The sequence below is a fragment of the Spea bombifrons genome, chromosome 11 (assembly GCF_027358695.1).
Source record: "Spea bombifrons isolate aSpeBom1 chromosome 11, aSpeBom1.2.pri, whole genome shotgun sequence".
Classification (NCBI taxonomy): domain Eukaryota; kingdom Metazoa; phylum Chordata; class Amphibia; order Anura; family Pelobatidae; genus Spea; species Spea bombifrons.
In genome coordinates, this window is record NC_071097.1 from 38,273,732 (window position 1) to 38,295,618 (window position 21,887).

Sequence of the window (21,887 nt, forward strand, 5' to 3'; positions counted from 1 at the left end):
CATGACACATATAATATGTAACATGGAATATACACGATATCGTAACATGACATTCGTCCTTTGGCTCCTGTCCCTGCTGAGTTTATTGGGATTGTTGCGCATTAAGGGACACGAAACGCTCTGGAATTCTGACGCCCCTCTTTCTCTTCCTCTCTAGTTTCACATAAAGTCATCGAAGAAGTCAGTTTCATGCAAAACAATCTGGAGATTGAGAAGACGTGTCGAGAGAGCGCTGAAGCTTTAGCCTCTAAGGTAATGAACGCTGCTTGGTGGCACGCGCCACAGTCTGGGCAAAATCTTCTCGCTGTCCGGAGATGTATATGAATTTGGGGATGTAGGATAGATACACGTTTCCGGTGACCAGAGGTGGTCCGGCATTTCTATTATGTCGCCACCTGAATCATTTTAAGACCTGGGCCAGGCCCCCGTCCTCCTGCCCCCCGTCCTCCTGCCCCATCTACCTGCCCCATGTCTGTCAGCATCAAACAGAGTACCTTCACGCTGAAGGGGTTTAAGTGTCCAAATGGATGTTAGACTTTTCCGTGGTGTCGCTCCTGGCACTTGGTGAGGAAAGTCCTGCAAGGTCTGCGAGGGTCTGATGACCCCCCTTTCATTGATCACACGAACCACGGTCAGGTGTACAGAGCTACCTGCCTCGGATCACGGTGATCTTCTACAACTACAAAGGGGGTCTCTATGATAAAAAGGAGGGCAAAAAAGCTCTAAAAAGACTCTCCAAACACCCCCTACCCTTCCAGTAGAAAAGATCTGCGATGATGGGTGGGGCTTAAAGAAAAGATCCAATCACAGAGCAGTTGTTTGCATGTAAAGTTATATACATTGGATGCCACCTCGCCTGAAGCTGCCAATGAGCGTCTCTGCATGCGTGGCAGCGCGTCAGCCCGTTTGTGTCCGGGGCAGATTTTTGTAGGGGATGGGCAGGCGTTCTGGCAGGTGCTGGATGAAAATGTTACGTCATGGCGGTGTAGGGACACGCGTGTAGGAGGGGCGTGGAATCGGAGAGAGAAAAATAAACGCATTTGTTGACACGTTATTTTAATGGCTAGCATATACACAGGTATTTGCGTGGGGGGTGTGTGCGTATGTGCATGTTTGTGTGTGTTTGCGTGTGTGCGTATGTGCATGTCTGTGTGTTTGCGTGGGGGCGTGTGTGCGTATGTGCATGTTTGTGTGTGTTTGCGTGGGGGTGTGTGTGTATGTGCGTGTTTGTGGGTGTAATTATAGAATAGATTTAAAAAAGTCAAACCGGAAAACCTAAAAGTTGTGTTATGTGTTGGGGAGCTTTTGGTCGCCTCAGAAATGTAGATGTTTCCGGAAAGTAGAGAACCCGGCGGAGCCTTTCCCTCGCTGTGCCAGACTTTGTACGGCTTCTGCCCGAGGAGTGCGGCACCGGCTGTCCCCTCCACTGGAACGATATTGAGCACCGGTGCCGCCCCTGCACAATACACAGAGAGACACACTTGTCGATTTTATTTATTATTCCTCCCCGGGTATCCTTTTGTGGGGATCTTTTGGAGGGGGCGTGCACGGCCGCTCCGCGAGATTCTGCTGGTCCCGGCGGCGGACCTGGCTGGGGTCAGGAGAGCATAAAACCGATGAATCCAGAACATAAATGATTCAAAATGCCCCTGCCTCTGTTTGTTTTAAACACTGTCATATGTGTGTGTGTGTATATATATATATATATATATATATATATATAATATATGTATATATATATAATATATGTATATATATATATACCTGTTATGTATGTGTGTGTATAATATATATATATATATATATACACCTGTTATGTATGCGTGTGTATATAATATATATACCTGTTGTGTATATGTGTATATAACATATACATATATATATATATATACACCTGTTATGTATGCGTGTGTATATAATATATATACCTGTTGTGTATATGTGTATATAACATATACATATATATATATATATACACCTGTTATGTATGTGTGTGTATAATATATATATATATATATATATACACCTGTTATGTATGTGTGTGTATATAATATATATACCTGTTGTGTATATGTGTATATAACATATACATATATATATATATATATATATATATATATATATATATACACCTGTTATGTATGTGTGTGTATAATATATATATATATATATATAATCCTGTTGTGTATGTGTGTGTATAATATATATATATATACCTGTTGTGTATGTGTGTGTATAATATATATATATATACCTGTTGTGTATGTGTGTGTATAATATATATATATATACCTGTTGTGTATGTGTGTGTATAATATATATATATATATATGAGACACAATGTCATTGGCTTGTTTTATGTCGAGTGAAATATAGAACAGATCGTTGTTTTATTTGTTTCAAACGAGGTCACAAACAGCACTTATAGAACTGCCCTAACCCTTAAAGGGTTAACCTTTAAATGGCAGCTTTAGGTTATTAGGAAACTATTTAGTTGCCCCCCATATCTGGCAGTCAGGGGGTTAATGTCCTTATATCAACAGGTTCTCTGCAAAAGAGGGGAAAATATATGCTGTTTGGCAACAAAAGGAGCTCATTTGATTTTTGTACAATTGGAAAGTGGGTGAGAGGCGTCGGGGGGCGAGAAGGTGGTGGCGGCATCGGCCCCCCGGCTCCCCCGCCGCTGATTACCAGACGCCTGATGAATTTACCAAGTCTGTAATTTCCTCTCCTCCGTCTCATCAGAGGCGTTATTATTAAAGAATGTTTTTATCCCAGTCTTACGGGTTTTTCTTGCGGTAAAATGCATCTGAGCCACTTCATCAGAAAATGGATTACTGCAATTTCCAGGCCAATGTCATTAGCGATGCCGCGCACGCTCCCCGGCCCCGCCGGCCCCGCCAGAAAGGAAGCGCTCTCATTTCTCCGTGCATTAGCGAGTGTCTCGGTGTCATTATGTCTTTGTGTGGATCATGACAGCAATACTTTAGAATTCCGACAGACAAAACCACGTTCTTCCAATCCTTCTCAACCCTCCTCGCCCCTTCCGATCCCTCCTCGCCCCTTCCGATCCCTCCTCGCCCCTTCCGATCCATCCTCTCCCCTTCCGATCCATCCTCTCCCCTTCCGATTCCTCCTCGCCCCTTCCGATCCCTCCTCGCCCCTTCCGATCCCTCCTCTCCCCTTCTGATCCCTCCTCGCCCCTTCCGATCCCTCCTCGCCCCTTCCGATCCCTCCTCGCCCCTTCCGATCCCTCCTCGCCCCTTCCTATTCATCCTCGCCCCTTCCGATCCCTCCTCTCCCCTTCCGATCCCTCCTCTCCCCTTCCGATCCCTCCTCTCCCCTTCCGATCCCTCCTCTCCCCTTCCGATTCCTCCTCGCCCCTTCCGATTCCTCCTCGCCCCTTCCGATCCCTCCTCGCCCCTTCCGATCCCTCCTCGCCCCTTCCGATCCCTCCTCGCCCCTTCCGATTCCTCCTCGCTCCTTCTGATCCCTCCTCGCCCCTTCCGATCCCTCTCGCCGCCAGCTCCTTTCTGCCAAGCAGACGTTGCGGAATTGGTGTAAATCTATACGGGGAGGGCGGCCGATCTATATGTGCCGATTCCCAAATCATGTACCGGGACCAAAACGTCCAACGTGTGAAGTTTCCTGCCGTGTTTTTTTTTATTGCGCGTGCGGTACATATAGACATATATATACATAGTATATATACTGCGTGTGTGTGTATATATATTATTATTATTTCCCATTATATACAGCGCAGGCTTTCTCTCAAAGTTATGTTAAAGGATCATTTTTAACTCTCTGGCCCTGGTCGGCCCCTTTACACACAGACCCGCGGGAGATAAATCCCTCGTAGTCGTTACGGGGAGAAACTTCCCATATTTCTCAGAAGTCCCCAGGATCGTCTGATAGACTCTGCTGGGGCATGGGGGCGGGACTAGGGCCCATACAATACTTTGGGGCGGAACCAGGGCCCAGATCCAACACTTTAGAGGCGGAACCAGGGCCCAGATTCAGTGCGTTAGGGGCGGGGCCAGGGCCCAGACCCAGCACTTTGGGGCGGGTGGAAGGTAGAACGTTTGAGGCCTCGTCCGGGACTGTATGCTGAGCATTTTACTGAGAAAGTCTTTTAACGTCTAAATCACTCAATTTGCTGAGTCGGGGGGGGGTCCCTTTTCATAAATAACTGTTTTTATCTCACTAGATCCAGATTTTTTTAGGATTTTTTGATCCCTTCGCAGAAATAACTGTAAATAAATAGCTTTTGGTTAAAATCCTCGTTGTGGTTCTTCCGTCTCTTTTGATCCATTTGAGTTCTTGCTGGGGCTCTAACCCTCCCGTTCGCCTCAGCAGCGATCCGGCGGCCTGATTAACCCGCCGGGAATGTTCCCTGCAGCCAGTGGGAGTAACAGAGGCTCCATTCATCACGGACCGACCTCGCGAGCCCATGCGCGGCCGTTACAATGTCTACATCCAGTCCGCCGGCACAGGAGGCCGGCCGTTTGTCTTATCCCCAGACAGACCTATAGCTATAGACCCCATATGGGGCAATTCTGGTGGGGTATGTGGGGTGTAAGCCGGAGGAGCTCCCAAAACTTCCCTCCGCTTAGAGCAGAGACCGAAGCGGAGGATTTTATTTACACGTAAAAACCGTGAAAGTAACTTTTTACGTGCCACACAGACTCCATTTTTCACCGGAGATTGCGCCCCGAAATCTTCTGCCGCTCCTCACCTCTGTGGTTCTGTGCTTTTTCTGTCCGTCCGGCCCGTTGGGTCGAGACGTCCCCTGCTGTCTCGTAATGAGACGGATCTGAGTCTGTGGGCATGGACGGGGAGGGAGCGGCCCCTGGTCATTGTGGTCCGTATTACTCCGCGTTTCGGGAGGGTAGAGAGTTCGCTGTTCATTGTCGTTTTTCTTTGTTTCGGACTCTGTGACATTTAAAGGCGGACAGACGGACAGACGGATGACTGTTCTTTGCGGACCAGAGAATTTTTTTTTTATGCTCAATTTCTGTATTTTTTTTCTCTCAATTTCCTTGTTTTAGTTAAACAAAGAGAATAAGACCCTGAAGCGGATCAGCATGCTGTACGTGGCCAAGCTGGGCCCCGACGTCATCACAGAGGAGATCGACCTGGACGAGGACGATTCGGCGTGTGAGGCCGCTGTTTGCGCGTCGCTTCAGTGTCAGCGCAGGATTAAAGGTAGGGACGGGGTAAAAAGAGCTCAGGGCTGCCTGAGGGTGTTGGGAGTGACAGGAGGATCACTCGGGAGGAGATTGTTCGCGAGAAGGAGCGCTCTAATCGGTTCTGAAAACGTGGCCGGTATGTACGGTGCGCGGCACATCCCCCCAAATCCCCCCCCCCGCTGGGCAGGTGCGTGGGCTAACAGAGCAATGAAGTGCCTTTTTGGCACATATTCCAGATGCCTGCTAGATCAGAGCGCTTCGGCTTAAATAAAAATGTCCAGAAGCGAGCCGTCATTCCGCTTTTGTCTCAGTTTTTAACCCTTTGTGCCAGAGGCAAGTGACACGTGATCAGTATGTCGGAAATGCTCTGTTCCAACATGTCCTAACCCCAAAAACATGCGCCATTCTGTCTCTGCAGAACTTCAAGAGCAAACACTGGCCGCCAACGAAGAAAAGCGAGTCCTGGAGAGCGAGCTGGAGAGCCTGCGCGCCAAACTGCTGGATCTCATGGAAGAGGTACGGTGGATGCCCCCCAAATAAAAAAAAAACAGCCCTCCAATACCCCTCAATACATCAGCTTCCTAGTAGCTTAGCTCCCCCCACCCCCCCTGGCTGGCGTCGAAGGGTTAATGTAGGGGGGTTAATGAAGGCTTTGCCGTTTTATTTTTTTGGGTTAGGGTTTTTTATTTTTGGGGTCTTTTATTTTTCAGGTAAACGTCACCCGAAAGCAGAACGTCTCCCTGAACAAGGAGGTTTGCGACCAGCGGAAGCTCCTGCAGAAACTGAACCGAGGTAACGATGTCGCGTGTGCGCTGCGTGTGCGCTGCGTAATACAGCAAAACTTTGGATGCTATCAGGGCGTCACGGCTGAGAATGCTGGGAGCAAAGGATGGAAGGAAGTTTTACTTTTCTGAGAGGGTGGTAGGTAACAGCCTCCCAGCAGAGGTGGTAAAGGCTAGTACAGTGAAGGAATTTAAACATGCACGGGCTAGACATATGGCTACCTTGAACACTGAGGTGTAATGCAAGCCGTGGCCCACCAGACTGCAACTCCCATTACCCTAAACACAGACGTTGTAGTTTGTTTTCGCTTTTCCTTGTGATTTCATCAAATAAATGAGTGAATTGATTGTGAAATGTTACACTCGGCGGTCCGGTGGTTGCCAAGAAACGCGAGGCCGTCATTGAATCCGTGTAATCAGCTGCCGGCGCGCACACCTGCCCCCGTGCTCCTTGAGAGTTAAAGGGCTTCACCGAGCGTCGCCGCCAACTTGTTTGCCAACAAGAGACCTGAATTGCCGCTCCTGCTAATTGCCTTCCCTTTGATTGGCAATTAAACCCCATTGAAAACGAGGAGTCCATGAATATTAATGGGCGGCGGGATCAGCGGCGGCGGCTTAACCGCTTCCTGATGATAATGAGCGAGCGGCGCGGCTCGTTGGCAGGGAGAGGAGGGTCTGTTTACAGCGCGGGGTAAAGCAGTTCATCGCTTAATAGGATTAGAAACTTACGCTAATTGCACTACATTTACCCTAACGAGCGTCTGCATGCGCACAACAACAAGCTGGGCCTGCCCCGGAGGAGGGCAACTACCTGATGACAATGCTCGTCGGAACAGAATAGATAGCTAGATTGTTCCGTAGTGACCCCTGGCCGGGGGGCTTCTATTGGCCCATGTCACCTAAACAGTGTTTACAACGTGAAAAGCAGTGGATCCAGCAGGGGTTACATACAAAAAGTGATTCTGGAGAAAGGTTTTGAATGTTTTCTCTCATCGCCATAGCAACCGGCGGACCATTCATGCAAATTGTTAAAATAATTTTGATTGAAAAAGTTCCAAACTCAGTAGAACTGAATATTTCCATGCATTAGAAAGAACCCCAACGCTGGGCAATTGACACGCGGTGCGGGCCACGTAATCCGCATCATACAACAGCCCTTCCAGACAGGGAAATGGGCTGGGGTGAGAGGAGTTAATGATGGGGCTGGGGTGAGAGGGGTTAATGATGGGGCTGGGGTGAGAGGGGTTAATGATGGGGCTGGGGTGAGAGGGGTTAATGATGGGGTCAGACAGGTAGTTTCTCGTGATAGAAACGTTGGGCTTCCGGCCCCCGCGCATGCATGTATGTCCTTAGGGAGGGGCCTCGCTGGACGGCGGTGCGTGTCCTTGTGTCGGATGCCTGTGCCGGTGGGACAGCTCCCCGTCGGGACGCCGGTGTCCCCGGGGGGTGCGTTCTAGCCGTCGGCAGACAGGTGGTGACCCCGGCTTTTCTTGGCAGTGTCGGTGATGGCCGTGGAAGAATACGAAGAGTTACAGAGCAGTCTGGAGATGGAGAAGGACCTGCGTGAGAAGGCCGAGTCGCTGGCCCACGAGGTAGGATCACTCATGTTTCTCCTGCGGGCTGCGCATGCACCGCTACCAACACGCAAACCATACACGTACCGCGAAGCACCTGTGAATTTCACCCCCTCACCCGCTGTTGCCCGTTCTGGATACCGGGGGCTACGAGGGAAGCTCCGCAGGTCTCACCATCAACTTACTATGTTTTTTTTTAGATGTACATCGAACAAAACAAATTAAAGCGACAGAGCCAGCTGCTCCTGCAGACCTGCGCGCCCGGAGAGCAACTCGCGCAGGCGCTACAGGAGAACGCGAAGCTAACTCAGTCGCTGGAGGAAGAAAGGATCCGCCATCAGCAGAAGGTGAGCCGGATCCCGGCGTCTGCCGTGCGGAGTACGTTTACTGATACCGAGTGTGAGGTACCGGCGCCCGCGCATGCACGGAGGTCCCCCGCACGGTACCCGCCCGTCGTATGCGAGTCGTTGTTCATAAAGTACGAGGTGGATGATGTAGAACTGCAGTCATTTCACCCGATGATTTTCTGTTTACCAATTCTCTTAATGTTTCACGGCCGGCGACCAAATGAAACTCACTGGATTGAAGTTCTGACGTGCCGCGTGCCGCATATCCTGTGCCGTGTGCCGCATATCCTGTGCCGCATATCCTGTGCCGCGTGCCGCGCATCCTGTGCCATGCATCCTGTGCTGCGTGCCGAGCATCCTGTGCTGTGTGTTGCGTGCCGTTTGTCGCATGACATGAGCCATGTGCTGCGTGCCGTGTATCGTGTGCCGTGTGCCATGCGCCGCGAGCCGTGTGCCGCGATCCGGAGCTCCGATTACTTCTGATGTCTCGGCAGATGTTGGCATTGGAGGAGCAGCTGGAGGAGGACAGACTGCGGAAGGAGATCCGAAGCCTTAAGAAGCAGCTGGAGCTCCTGGAAGAAGAGAGGAAGGATCTGGAAACAAAGTGGTCGGCGTCCGAGTCCGCCGTCCGGGCCCTCAGACACACGGGTAGGAGCCCCGCTGGGGGGGTAGGTCTGTAAATACCCCGCCGTGACTGTTAAACCTGCGCATGCTCATCGCTAGCCGTGTAGCACTTACAATCCTTCACTATGGGCCACGACTACGGGAGACTTTGGGTTGTTTTTGCCTCGTTTGTTCCCCTGAGCGGTGGGCTGGGGGTGTTAGGCTCCCTCTATGAAACCTGGCATCGGCGTCTGTCGTTGATTCTGTGCACACTTTGCCCGTTGGATTTACCCCCGTTGGGGCTGTCGGGCAGTAAAGGAGTGCAGCGAGGGGTTAAAAAGCAGCCGCTGATCTGCGAACCGTTTCAGCCCGACGCTGTCTGTACAGATAGTGGATAAATCCCCCCGCACTCGGGCGGCGCGGTAAGACCCCGGAGCGCAGAGAGCCCTCTGCTTTCTGCCGTTAATGGCTGCGATCCTTGAATCCTTTTTAATAAAGTATTTCTGAAGACGCCATTATTACCCTCTCGGCAGGGCGGCTGTTAATGGGAGATCTTCCTTTTCATAGAAGTGCCGAACCTGATCAATATTTTGTTCATTAAGAGGTGAGGCGGCTCGTCGGGAGAGGCAGCTGTCGGGCGGGTAATTAGTGCCCGTTTGCCCCTCACCATCGCACCATTCAGTGTGTAGCAGGAGCCATCAGCAGCTCGTAATGATGTATTAGGTGAACTCGTCGGCATGTGAGTGGTGGGAGTTGTGGCACCAAGCGGCCGTTATCCGCCGAACATACGCGTCGCGGCTTTCCTAACGCTCCCTCGTTGTTTTCCTGCAGTGGACGAGCTCCAGAAACGGGTGCAGCAAGCAGAGAACCCGACTCCTCCGCCGCCACCACCACCCCCGCCTCCACCACCACCAACACCGCCCAACGCTATCCAGTAAGGATAACCAGCCCAGTGACACAGCAGAGAAAGGGTTAACGAGTAGTATTAATCAGCTACTTACTAATGATCCCCGGCTGTCGTCTCACGTGTGCATATAACATATATAGATATATATATAGAACATGTCACAGTGTATATGTATGCGCGTTACGCCATACGTGTGCATACTATATATGTGTGTGTATATATATATATAACATACACGCCATGTACACGCTTGTTACAGGATATACGTGTGCACGTTCCGCCATACGTGTGCATATTATATAGAACATTTCACACCATGTACATGTGTGTTACAGTTTATACGTGTGCATGTTACACTATACATGTGTATAATATATATATATATATATATATATATATAGAACATTACATGCCATGTACACGCATGTTACAGAATATACGTGTGCATGTTACAGAATATACGTGTGCATGTTACGCCATACATGTGCATATTATCGATATTTTAAAGATTTCACGGCATTTAGAAACGTGTTACAGTATATACGTGTGCCCGTTACACTATACATACGTGTGTGTATTTAGTTCCGCGTGTTATATGTGCGTGCACACGTCTGTACAGACCCCCCCGATGTCCGCTCTTCTCTTTCAGATCTTTCATCTCGATGATTCGGAAGAAGCCCAGCGTGAATGCAAAAAAGGAGGCTTCCCCCCAGCCCGGCTCTGGTAAGAACTACTGCAGACGGGGGCTGTTCCGTCTCATTACATGTTTTAGTATCAGGTATTCTGTAACCCCCCCCCGATGGAGGGTCTTTCTGGGTATTTGGGGGTCAGTGCGTCCCCCAGTAACGTTTATGTCTGAGGACTCTGGCCCTGTGGGCTTACAATCTATTGGCAGGCTGTGGAAGAGACCGAGCAAGAGGGGGCAGTTTGGCCTGGGGTGGTCTGATGGTTCACCTGGGGGCATCAGGACTGGGAGAAAGGTGGGGAAGAGTATTAGGGGAATAGATTGTAAGCTCCTCTGCACAGGTGACAACCGTGCTGGGGGGTTCCAGAGAGTGGGAGCGGGGCAGGGGTGCAGACACTCGGGGTGCAGACACTTGGGGTGCAGACTCTCCACGGGACGAGAGGGAATTAGTATTTTTGTTGCGTTTATCTGTGAAATCGAGCAAAATAATTTCCTGGAAGGATTTATATTTATAGACCTTGGGTGGGAGGGGTCACTGGCTGCGGGTGAGAGGGGTCACTGGCTGCGGGTGGGAGGGAGGGGTCACTGGCTGCGGGTGGGAGGGAGGGGTCACTGGCTGCGGGTGGGAGGGGTCACTGGCTGCAGGTGGAGTTAGGTTTCTAGATTCAGGTGGCATATTATGGGTTACTTGTTGCGCCCTTTCGTGCGCGGACTCCTCCCTTTCGTGCGCAGACCCCTCCCTTTCGTGCGCAGACCCCTCCCTTTCATTCGATAATAAGCTCTCTTTATATATAAAACATGTTAAATTTGCTTTATATCGATGCGCTGGCCGGGGCTGCGACCCGAGGAACCCGGAATGCTTCGGACCGGTTCTGAGTGGCCGCTCGGATCGTTCTGCCGTTGAGGCCGCGTTTAGTAATTCCCATTTTTGTTCCGGATTCAGCTTTTTATTCTGTCAGTCCCAGGCGGGGGAGGGGTGTTAGCGCAATATTTTAAATGTTTATTTTAATTCAGCCTGAAAGCCCCGATTCTTCGCTTTTTAAACAATAGCGACGCGCTTGTTTTTTTTTTAGTGTTTTGTCCGTATTGTAAATGGAACATTTTCCCCGGGGGATGAATTGGTTCCCTGCGGAAATGGCGCTCATGCGCGGCGCGTTAAACATCAGGCGCCCATTATGGAGTCACTCACTTCTGACAATGCAGACGCATTAAATGCGGGAGCAGATTTGCCGCTGTGTTCGTTCTGCGCAGTCTGCGAGAAGCTGACTCTATTCTCTGCGCTTTTCAGCCTTTTGTGTCATTGTTATTATTATTTTTATTATTGGGGGGTTTTGTTGTTTGTCATTATTATCATTTTTTCTTAAGCATGGAGTATAAGTTAAAACCTGCGCCCCGTGGAAGGTGCCCCTTTGCCCCCAGTGAGAACCTGCCCATTAAGCCCAAAAACCATGACAATGCGCCCATTTCCCCCAGCCCCCGACATTCTGCCCCTCCCATCCATCTCCGGGTAAGGGTCAGTTGGAGGGGGTGAGATGCCTGGGGGGGTATATCGGGAGGGCAGGGTTTCTCGTTTTCGCCCCGCAGAAAGTTGGCTTTTGGGTTTTCCGTGCTGAGGGCGCCGGTCGCGCAGGCTGTCAGCTCCTCGCGTTTCATTCTTTACCCGAGCCGTTTCAGACTCCGCCGCTTAGGGGCCGCGGACTCAAAAAGAAACGTTCAGGAACTAAAAAAACAGCCAAAAAAAAAATCTGCAAAAAGGGGCATGCAGCGGGTACTGGAGCAGGACTCGGCTCCATCGCTCCCCACTGGATGTTTAGCAGTCATTGGCTTGCTGAGTGCGCTGAGAGTAGTAGCGCAGTAACAAAGCTTTCCCTGACTGGTACGTGTGCGGCCGGTGGGGTGGAGGTAGTTCCTGGAAGAACATGTATGACATGTAACATCACGTGTATAGTAACAGGGCCGGGTGTCTAGCGCCCCCTGCTGCATGCAAACGTTTGCCATAGGCGGGCGTGGCGTGGCGGGATGACCCGGGCGACAATAAGGAGTCCATCTGTGCCGCAGGAGCCACGTTTCATTCTAGGCAGATGTTCCCAGGTTTGCCCCGTTCAGTTGGCTAATGATTCAGACCCCCCCCCTCCCGTTCAGTCATTTCGTGACTTGACCCCCCCTCCCGTTCAGTCTGTTCCTGATCCCTCCCCGTTCAGTCGGTTCCTGATCCCTCCCCCGTTCAGTCGGTTCCTGATCCCTCCCCGTTCAGTCGGTTCCATTCCCCCCCCTGTTCATTCTATTCCTGATTTGCCCCCCCTTTGTTCAGTCGGTTCCTGATCCCCCCCGTTTAGTCGGTTCCTGATTCCCCCCCCGTTCAGTCGGTTCCTGATCCCTCCACCCCCCGTTCAGCCGGTTCCTGATCCCCCCCCCGTTCAGTCGGTTCCCAAAATCCCCCCCCCCCGTTCAGTGTGTTCCTGATTTGCCCCGTGTGCTGCGCGCAGGGAGAGTAACTGCCCGCTGCGTTTCTCTGTTGCAGGCGGTCTGGGGGACGTTAAGCGACTGGCTGTCGAGGAGATGATGGATCGCATTAAGAAGGGAGTCCATCTGCGGCCGGTGCAGGCCAATCGCATGAAGACCAAGGTCAGGAACCGGCTCTTACCCCGCGTGTCGCAGGCAGGGCTGTCGGGGCAGGTTCTTCTATCCCCTGGCATCTTCCGTGATTGAGATGGAGGGGGAACGCGGGGCAGAACCCTGGCAGCCCCTGACCTCTCGCCGCCCTTAGTAATGAATATAATTGAGATATAGATATATAATAGATCCCATAAAAATAATATATCATATCTATATATAATAATATAACTATATAATAATCATAATATATCATATATCTAAATATAATAATAATATAACTATATAATAATAATATATCATATCTAAATATAATAATAACATAACTATATAATAATAATAATATATCATATATATGTAATAATATATCATATATCTAAATATAATAATAATATAACTATATAATAATAATAATATATCATATCTAAATATAATAATATAACTATATAATATATATCTAAATATAATAATATACCTATATAATAATATATCATATCTAAATATAATAATAATATAACTATATAATATATATCTAAATATAATAATATACCTATATAATAATATATCATATCTAAATATAATAATAATATAACTATATAATATATTTCTAAATATAATAATATACCTATATAATAATATATCATATCTAAATATAATAATAATATAACTATATAATAATAATAATATATCATATATATCTGATATTCCGTATCCGCGGATCAGTGCACCCCACCAAAATCCTCGCTCAGGGGAAGGTTCTTTTTCGTGGCCCCTGAGGTTCCTGGAGGTCTTGATGGCCCCTGCAGCAGGCGTAGGAGCCTCGTGTTGGTTTTGTGTGGGGATCGTATCAGAAATAATTAAGAGGAGTTTCCGGGCTCTCGATTAGTAAATAACGGAACGAATCCCACCTGTAACTAAGCAAAATGGCGTTTGTTACCCTGAAATATATCGAGAGCCCCCCCATAATGCCCCCCACCCCCCGTAACAGGCGCCTACAGATCCTATAGGCTGCTCCCGGATAACGTCCCCATCGTTTAACGCCTGTTCTCTTATCAGCCGGAGGTCTCGGAAGACGCGCTGCCCCCTGCTGGAGGTGCAGGAGACGCCACAGTAAGGGGACTCTGCATGGTGCATGCTGCGTGTTTAACCATTTCAGCGCCAGCTGTGCTTTGTGTTCTAGCACTTGATAGGGTTAAACCGTCATCAATGTGTGGAGCGTCTGCATGAAATCCATCTGCCATCACCATTTAGCATGACGTGCGGTGCTGTACCCGGTGCTGTACCCGGTGCTGTACCTGCTGCATTACACAGTAGATTTGTTGTACTATGTAGTCTCCTTCTTTATGTTTCATTGACATCGGAGAGTTTCTGGGAAGTTCAGGGACACGTTTCGTCCACGTAGGACGGGAAGGAGAGCCGCGCTCGGACATTCTACTCTCGCACTCTTTCATTGGCTGGCAGAGGCTCGCCGGTCTGTAAATGTCACGCGGCGGCTCTGCGCGCCCTTTTGTAGCCGTACATTGTGACGCGGTTTAGCGGATTCGCCCCCACAGCACTTTTCCCAGGGGCTTTCTCTAAGTGGCAAATTCCACGAGAGAAGGTGAACAATTAGAGCGTTCGGATCATCTGCTGGGTCCGCTAACAAAGGCGTCAGACCTGCGCGGTGAAGGACCCCTAAGCTGTGACCACTCGCAGAACAATCGCTGTATTTAGGAAACATGTCCTTGAATTCCCGACAATGATGTAATTTGCTATAAACTGCTTCAAGAGGGGAAGGCGACCCCGACGCTCTCGATGGCAGCCGCGGCGAGTGAAGAGGCTCTCAGCGCAGAGGACCCTCCTTTATGTGCGGACAAAAGACCCCGCGCTGTTCGGGAGCGCGAGGTGTGAACCATTTAGCCGACTTCTAGGTATTTTTCACTCTCCTCTTTCGCTTGTGAAAAGAATGCGAGCTTCCCGCAGGGGGTCCGTTGGAGGCAGATGCGGTGGGTCAGTGTGGGATGCCGCGTCGGTTCAGGGGGGGTCCCCGTCAGGTCGGTGTGGCGGGTCGGTGTGGGATGCCTCGTCGGTTCAGGGGGGTCCCCGTCAGGTCGGTGCGGCGGGTTGCGTCGGTTCGGTGTGGGATGCCTGTTAGTTACCCCCCAGGGGGTAATCATGGTGCAGTAAACGTTGGACTTTGGGCCGTGCCGGTCTGCGGAGCGTTACCCGACGAGTCACATGACCTCTGCCCGTTGGCCGGCAGCTGCATAAAGTGGTAAAGAGATCCTCGTCTCCAGAGAGTTCCTGATATAAAGGGAAGGCGCACTCTCATCACACTGAGCCGGGTACAACGGGGCGCTGCAGGACGTCGGAGGAGCCATCGCCGTTATCCCCCTCCCCCCGCTGGACGCGCTTCACTCCTTATAACTAACTCGGACGTCATTATTAGGTCTTTGCCCCCGAGCCCTGCCTGGGGCATTTATTACGTAGCAGTTACTTTGAGGCACTGGGGGGATGAATTAGGAGTCATCTCCTCAACCTACTGGGCCAACTGGGGGACAGCGAGGGCTCTGTATCAGGGGAGGAATAAGGGCCCCTTCCATACAGGGTTATCTAGCAGTCATTCTATTACAATCAGACCTGCAGTCCGTCCTTTACAATCACTGATTTATCTATACATTATACAGGGGCCGGTCACTGATTTATCTATACATTATACAGGGGGCCGGTCACTGATTTATCTATACATTATACAGGGGGCCGGTCACTGATTTATCTATACATTATACAGGGGGCCGGTCACTGATTTATCTATACATTATACAGGGGTTGGTCACTGATTTATCTATACATTATACAGGGGCCGGTCACTGATTTATCTATACATTATACAGGGGCCGGTCACTGATTTATCTATACATTATGCAGGGGCCGCCTCGCATGCGCTCATTTTCAGATCAACCGTTGACGGCACAGAGTCGTTTTATTGTTGCTTTTTTTTTTCAGGCGGAAGAAAACCCGGCGGCCAGCAGTGCCGTGCAGGAGCTCCGAGGAATCATGGTGAGTGCCGAGTATCTGGTCAGCACTGAGGCTGGATCTTCACAAAGAGTTAAACTGTAGTAATAGTGTTGCTGGGTCTGAATAATTGGGTACAGCGGCTGCCATCCATGCTGCAGAACCCGGCAGCTTCCTCCGCCCAGATCCCTCGGTGCCGCTGAACCCAGCAATAATGGCTGTGACGGGGGGCAGCTCAAAAGTGGGTGGGGCCCTGGAGCAAATAAAAACTGGGTGGGGCCCCAGAGCAAATTAAAAGTGGTTGGGGCCCCTCCGAAATAAATATACATGCGCAGCCACATGCATTCATACAGAAATATCCCACATAAATCGATCTCTGCTCCTGTGGCTGCCGGCTGCGGATCCTGACAGGAACTCTAGAGACCGGCGGCAGCCTCTCTGACTGGCTGATCCTGTCACGTGACAGGAAGTTTCTGGGGCCTGCAGCACTGTGTTCATGCACTGTAATAAGTGGGAACCGCCAGGGGCCCCGAGGCAAAAGCATTCACTCGCACTTTCTTTTTCTTTGTTGCCTCCGGGGTATTTGCCCGCCGGGGTATCTGGACGTCGCGTGGCAGACCTCCTTGAGCAGTTCCAGTGGGAATAGAGCCTTGAAAGGGATCGGCGCGGCCTCCACCGAATCCGAGCTGGAAACCATTCTACGGCGCAGAAAAGTGACCTCAGAGCAAGACGCATCGAGTGAGTGGGGTGCGGATCGAGGGGGTGAGTGGGGCGGGGAACGAGGGCGTGAGTGGGGCGGGGAACGAGGGCGTGAGTGGGGCGGGGAACGAGGGCGTGAGTGGGGCGCGGAACGATTCCGTGAGTGGGGCGCTGAACGAGGCCGTGAGTGGGTTCTGGGTTAACCCTTTCACAAAGCCTACACACCAAGGGTGAAACCCAGCGTTATCTGCGATTAACCGCTGAAATATATAACGGCCCCCAAAATCCTGGCTTCTTAACCTTCACTTTATGAAACGTCCGTCTGTCTCCCGCTGGCTGTTTTTTTCTCTCTCCTGGAAGGTGTTAAATATTGAAAAAACCCTATTTTTTATTCTTTTCAGGTCGGACGGGGGCTCTGACCACCCTGGAGTCCAAATCTATGCCGGTTCTGGGCTCCACGGCAAATCCATCGCTCAGCCGGAACGCCGAAGACGTCCCTCGCGCAGGTCCAGCGTCTCAGTGAGTAAAAAGATACTCGTTTGTTTATGAGATGATCTCTGAATAAGTAACAAAGATCCAGGCCACCGGGGGCCGGGTGCTGAAGCCACATTTACATTCTAAATCTCTAGAGATTCCGTCTCTTCCTTGCTGAGGCGGCTTTCAGCCATCTTGACAATCTTTCGTTCACTATTGGTTAAGTTCCATCGCTGGCATGTGAATGGTGGCCCCCGCGACTGGTGGCCCCGTGACTGTTAATGAAGCGATTACAGCCGCTGCTGGAGTCTCCAGATATATAAAGGGAATCTCACTACATTTATATAGAAATCGTTAGCGCTTTAAGCTTTAACTCTTTCAGTGCTGGAGATCATACATTTTGGTGACAATCTTCTAAAGAGCTCACTCTGCAGCATATATATTCATAGTTACCCGGTTTGGGGTAAATGATGCGTCACGCGATGTATTTGAAAATATACAGGAAAAACTTTCCATAAATGCCAAACGTGAAGGAAAAGCCCCCCACTTACTATATCGTGCCAACGACGTGGCTGTTCATACATGTAGATCGCACACGTGGCCCATGTATGTGACTGTAAATAACACAAAAAGTGAATGTGAGGCGAGGGTTAAACTGCTGCGTGCGGCTCCCATCATTTAGCCCCAGGAGTCAGAAGCCCCCGGAAGGCATTAGGCCAAATCATTAAATAGGTGCAGGCATTGCAAGGGTTCTTTCTGAATCTCCCTATATTGCGTTACAATTTCTGTCTGCCTGTCTGTCTGTTCCTCTGAATGTCTGCCTGTCTGTTCCTCTGTCTGCCTGTCTGCTCCTCTCTCTGCCTGTCTGTTCCTCTGTCTCTGTCTGTTCCTCTGTCTGTCTGCCTGCCTGCCTGGATGTTCCTCTGAATGTCTGCCTGTCTGCTCCTCTGTCTGCCTGTCTGCTCCTCTGTCTGTCTGTCTGCCTGCCTGTATGTTCCTCTGTCTGTCTGCTCCTCTGTCTGTCTGTCTGTTCCTCTGTCTGTCTGCCTGTCTGGATGTTCCTCTGAATGTCTGTCTGTCTGTTCCTCTGTCTGTTTGTTTCCACTTTCCCCCTTTGATCTGTTTTTGGGGTGTTTGCCAGCGATGGAAAGTCCGGGTTTTTGTGCCGGGAGATGTTTTAGTTCTAGGAATACTTTTGTAGCGGGGGGGGGGGGTCGGGGGGACAGTAAATTGGGGTTGTAAGAATAACCCTTGCAATGCGGGCACCTTTTTTTATTTTGTTCAATATAAATCCAGGTTTCCCTTGTGCTGTGTGAACTGCACTAATCTGTAAGTGTTTAATCTGACAATGAAAGGGTTAATTTGTTAATCACATGGTGCGTTCATTGATTTTAGATGCAGATTTCAGGGGTCTGTTCTGATCGTCTAAAAAAAAATTGCCTAAAATGTATGAGGTTACGATGCGGACCCCCTATGCCGGAGGATTCCCTTTCCCGAGTCATTGAATGGCGGATCCTCCGGTAATCAGCGGTTCAGCCGAATAACGTGAAGACGTTTAATTACAGCTTTGATTTCCGAGGGGCTGCGGAACGCGTCGGGCTTTGGCTGCGTTTCCAGGCCTTCCGCTCGACGCACCGTTCCCGGGTAACGCGTTTTTCACGCGCCGAGGAGATAAAAGCAGCGCTTGTGTTTATTGACGCTTCGCTCCCCGGCTTGCTGCATTTTGCTCTTTTTTTCATGTTTAAATGTTGAGATTTATTGAAAAATGACGCCCCCCCCCCCCCCACACACCAGGTGGACCAACAATTTATTACCATCCCAGAGATTGTAGCTCGGAGTGACATTTCTGCGGCCATCGACTGGTTAATAACGGATATTATTATTATTACAGATAATATTTAATATTTTCTAGTTATTTCCTTCGTATTAAATGGCGGCAGATCCGCGGCAGACGCCTCATTCGCTGCGCCGAAAAATCCTTGATTTGTTAATAATGTCACTTAATAAACTCGTTTTTTCTGCCGGTTTGCGAGAAATTAGAACTTTCTTGTAATTTTGTGTTTCTCTGCAAATATCTATTTTTCGGCACATGGGGATTTCAGGTTAAAAACAGATAACCTTCGTGGAGACGCGCGGCGGCCGCGATCACCTTTTGTCTGCTTTTTGTTCTGGTGCAGAAAAAAGAAAACAAAGTGGAATTGCATTTTCCTCAAGAAAGGGAATAATTGGCTCGCCAAGGTCTGCGGGACGCGCCGAATTCTTTCTGCCGCAGTCGCAGTTCTTAACGTGCAATAAAAGCTTCACAAATTGAATGACAACCTTAAAAAATACATAAAAAGAGATGCTTTGGGCTGATTTTATCCTTAAAGCTACAATCAAAAAAAGAAAACGTCTAATTTGCTGCTTTGATCTAAAGTTAAGATAAGAAACAGAAAACCCCCAAATAACGAACCAAATGAACGCAATCCGGCGGCAGAAGAAACAAAACGAGCTGATGATGGGAATTTTAACTCTGATTCAGGGCAGGTGGTATGTATGGAAGACTCTACGCTACTGCCTTGGAGCCGTAATGGGCTAATCGTTTAGGGGAAGACGCGGGTTTTACAGCCACGCAGGGCTTGTTTAGTAAATTAGAGTTGAATTTTGCTGATCAGATATTATTTTTTGTTTCGATTTGCACGATGACACATTGTACAGTGCTGCGGAGTATGACGGCGATATATAAATAATAACACATTGTACAGCGCTGCGGAGTATGACGGCGATATATAAATAATAATAACACACATTGTACAGTGCTGCGGAGTATGACGGCGATATATAAATAATAATAACACACATTGTACAGCGCTGCGGAGTATGACGGCGATATATAAATAATAATAACACATTGTACAGCGCTGCGGAGTATGACGGCGATATATAAATAATAATAACACACATTGTACAGCGCTGCGGAGTATGACGGCGATATATAAATAATAATAACACACATTGTACAGTGCTGCGGAGTATGACGGCGATATATAAATAATAATAACACACATTGTACAGCGCTGCGGAGTATGACGGCGATATATAAATAATAATAACACATTGTACAGCGCTGCGGAGTATGACGGCGATATATAAATAATAATAACACATTGTACAGCGCTGCGGAGTATGACGGCGATATATAAATAATAACACACATTGTACAGCGCTGCGGAGTATGACGGCGATATATAAATAATAATAACACATTGTACAGCGCTGCGGAGTATGACGGCGATATATAAATAATAATAATAACACATTGTACAGCGCTGCGGAGTATGACGGCGATATATAAATAATAATAACACACATTGTACAGCGCTGCGGAGTATGAGGGCGATATATAAATAATAACACACATTGTACAGCGCTGCGGAGTATGACGGCGATATATAAATAATAATAACACTCATTGTACAGCGCTGCGGAGTATGACGGCGATATATAAATAATAATAATAACACATTGTACAGCGCTGCGGAGTATGAGAGCGATATATAAATAATAATAATAACACACATTGTACAGCGCTGCGGAGTATGACGGCGATATATAAATAATAATAATAACACATTGTACAGCGCTGCGGAGTATGACGGCGATATATAAATAATAATAATAACACACATTGTACAGCGCTGCGGAGTATGACAGCGATATATAAAGAATAATAACACACATTGTACAGTGCTGCGGAGTATGACGGCGATATATAAATAATAATAACACATTGTACAGTGCTGCGGAGTATGACGGCGATATATAAATAATAATAACACACATTGTACAGCACTGCGGAGTATGACGGCGATATATAAATAATAACACACATTGTACAGCGCTGCGGAGTATGAGGGCGATATATAAATTGGAGTTTGGGGTAATTTGGTATGTTCTGCAGGGGATGGGGTAATTTGATATGTTTTGCGGGGGATGGGGGGGGAGCTGGGGTGATTCGGTATGTTCTGCCCGGAATCCCCACGTCTGCCCCCCAAACTCAAGTGTCGCCCCAAGAAGAAAGCGCAGGTGGCCCTCAGTAATTCTATTATTATATTACGGGGGGCGCAGCGTTCCCGAGGCCCCTGAGTCTTTCGGGATCTTCAGCTTCCGGGGCGGAATGAGCCCCTTGGAGGGTCCGGCTTAATCTGCTGATTTTATACAATTAAAGGATTTCGTTTCCTTGCCTCGGCTGTAATCTCAGTAACTCTGCAGGGAGCCCCGGGTGAGACTCGGCGAGGAAAGGCCTTGTGTGTCCTCGTTAGACGCGCAATTAACCTTTAACAGGAAAATTAGCAGAATTAGCTGCTGCCTCAGGAAGTTCGGCTTTTTAGTTTTTCCGCATTTCTTTGCCGCGCGATCACCGAATGCCCCGAAATAATTGGGAAAAAGCGTGAAAATGCGATCAGAATCACAAGGCTAATGGATATTTCCAGTAAATACCTAAAGGGTTAATGGGTTTACATGGCCCGCGTGATTAGGTGGCTGATCCTAATGGGGGAGCGCTAAGGGTTAAAGGCTAAATAAACAGGGCAGCCTCTGAAAATGCATCTTATTTCTATTATAATGATCAATTCAGCCCAAAAGAGCTGAAACCCTAAAGCAGAGAAGTAAGGGGCTTCTTACCCCGGCTTTGGGGCATTTAACCATCTCAATGCTGCTCATTCACTAATAAGGTCCGGATCTGCGTCCAGAACCCTGCGTGACGCTTACTGTCTGATTAACGTGATTAACCCCTTAATGACAAAGCCCGTACCTGTACAGGCTCAAAATGCATTGTTTTTAATGGGTTGTGGGACCGCCCATTGCCCTTAAGGAGTTAAAGAATTCATCTTATCGCCCTTAAACACTTCTTATTATAAAAGGGAACATTTAGCCCCAAGAATGTCTTCGAATAAAAATAACAAGTAAATGGGAGGAAAGGAACAGAAAACGGAACAAAGCCGGCGAGGCGCTGGCACCGGCCCCCGAAACCCGCCCAAAG

The 21,887-nt window shown here is 48.9% G+C and overlaps 1 protein-coding gene across 2 annotated transcripts in view; it reads left to right on the forward strand.

Annotated features, from left to right (window-relative positions):
• The window catches only part of SHTN1 (shootin 1), a 41,774-nt gene that overhangs the window by 17,248 nt on the left and 2,639 nt on the right, over positions 1-21,887 (forward strand). Inside the window, exons 4-17 of one of the 2 annotated variants that reach the window (XM_053451356.1) lie at positions 158-252; positions 5,049-5,205; positions 5,608-5,705; positions 5,900-5,981; positions 7,469-7,563; positions 7,746-7,892; positions 8,387-8,540; positions 9,327-9,429; positions 10,052-10,125; positions 12,609-12,712; positions 13,757-13,810; positions 15,686-15,739; positions 16,312-16,432; positions 16,795-16,912. In XM_053451356.1, coding sequence (XP_053307331.1) covers positions 158-252; positions 5,049-5,205; positions 5,608-5,705; positions 5,900-5,981; positions 7,469-7,563; positions 7,746-7,892; positions 8,387-8,540; positions 9,327-9,429; positions 10,052-10,125; positions 12,609-12,712; positions 13,757-13,810; positions 15,686-15,739; positions 16,312-16,432; positions 16,795-16,912 — 1,456 coding nt within the window. The remainder of the gene's footprint in view (positions 1-157; positions 253-5,048; positions 5,206-5,607; positions 5,706-5,899; positions 5,982-7,468; positions 7,564-7,745; positions 7,893-8,386; positions 8,541-9,326; positions 9,430-10,051; positions 10,126-12,608; positions 12,713-13,756; positions 13,811-15,685; positions 15,740-16,311; positions 16,433-16,794; positions 16,913-21,887) is intronic. The other variant, XM_053451357.1, reaches the window with a different exon arrangement.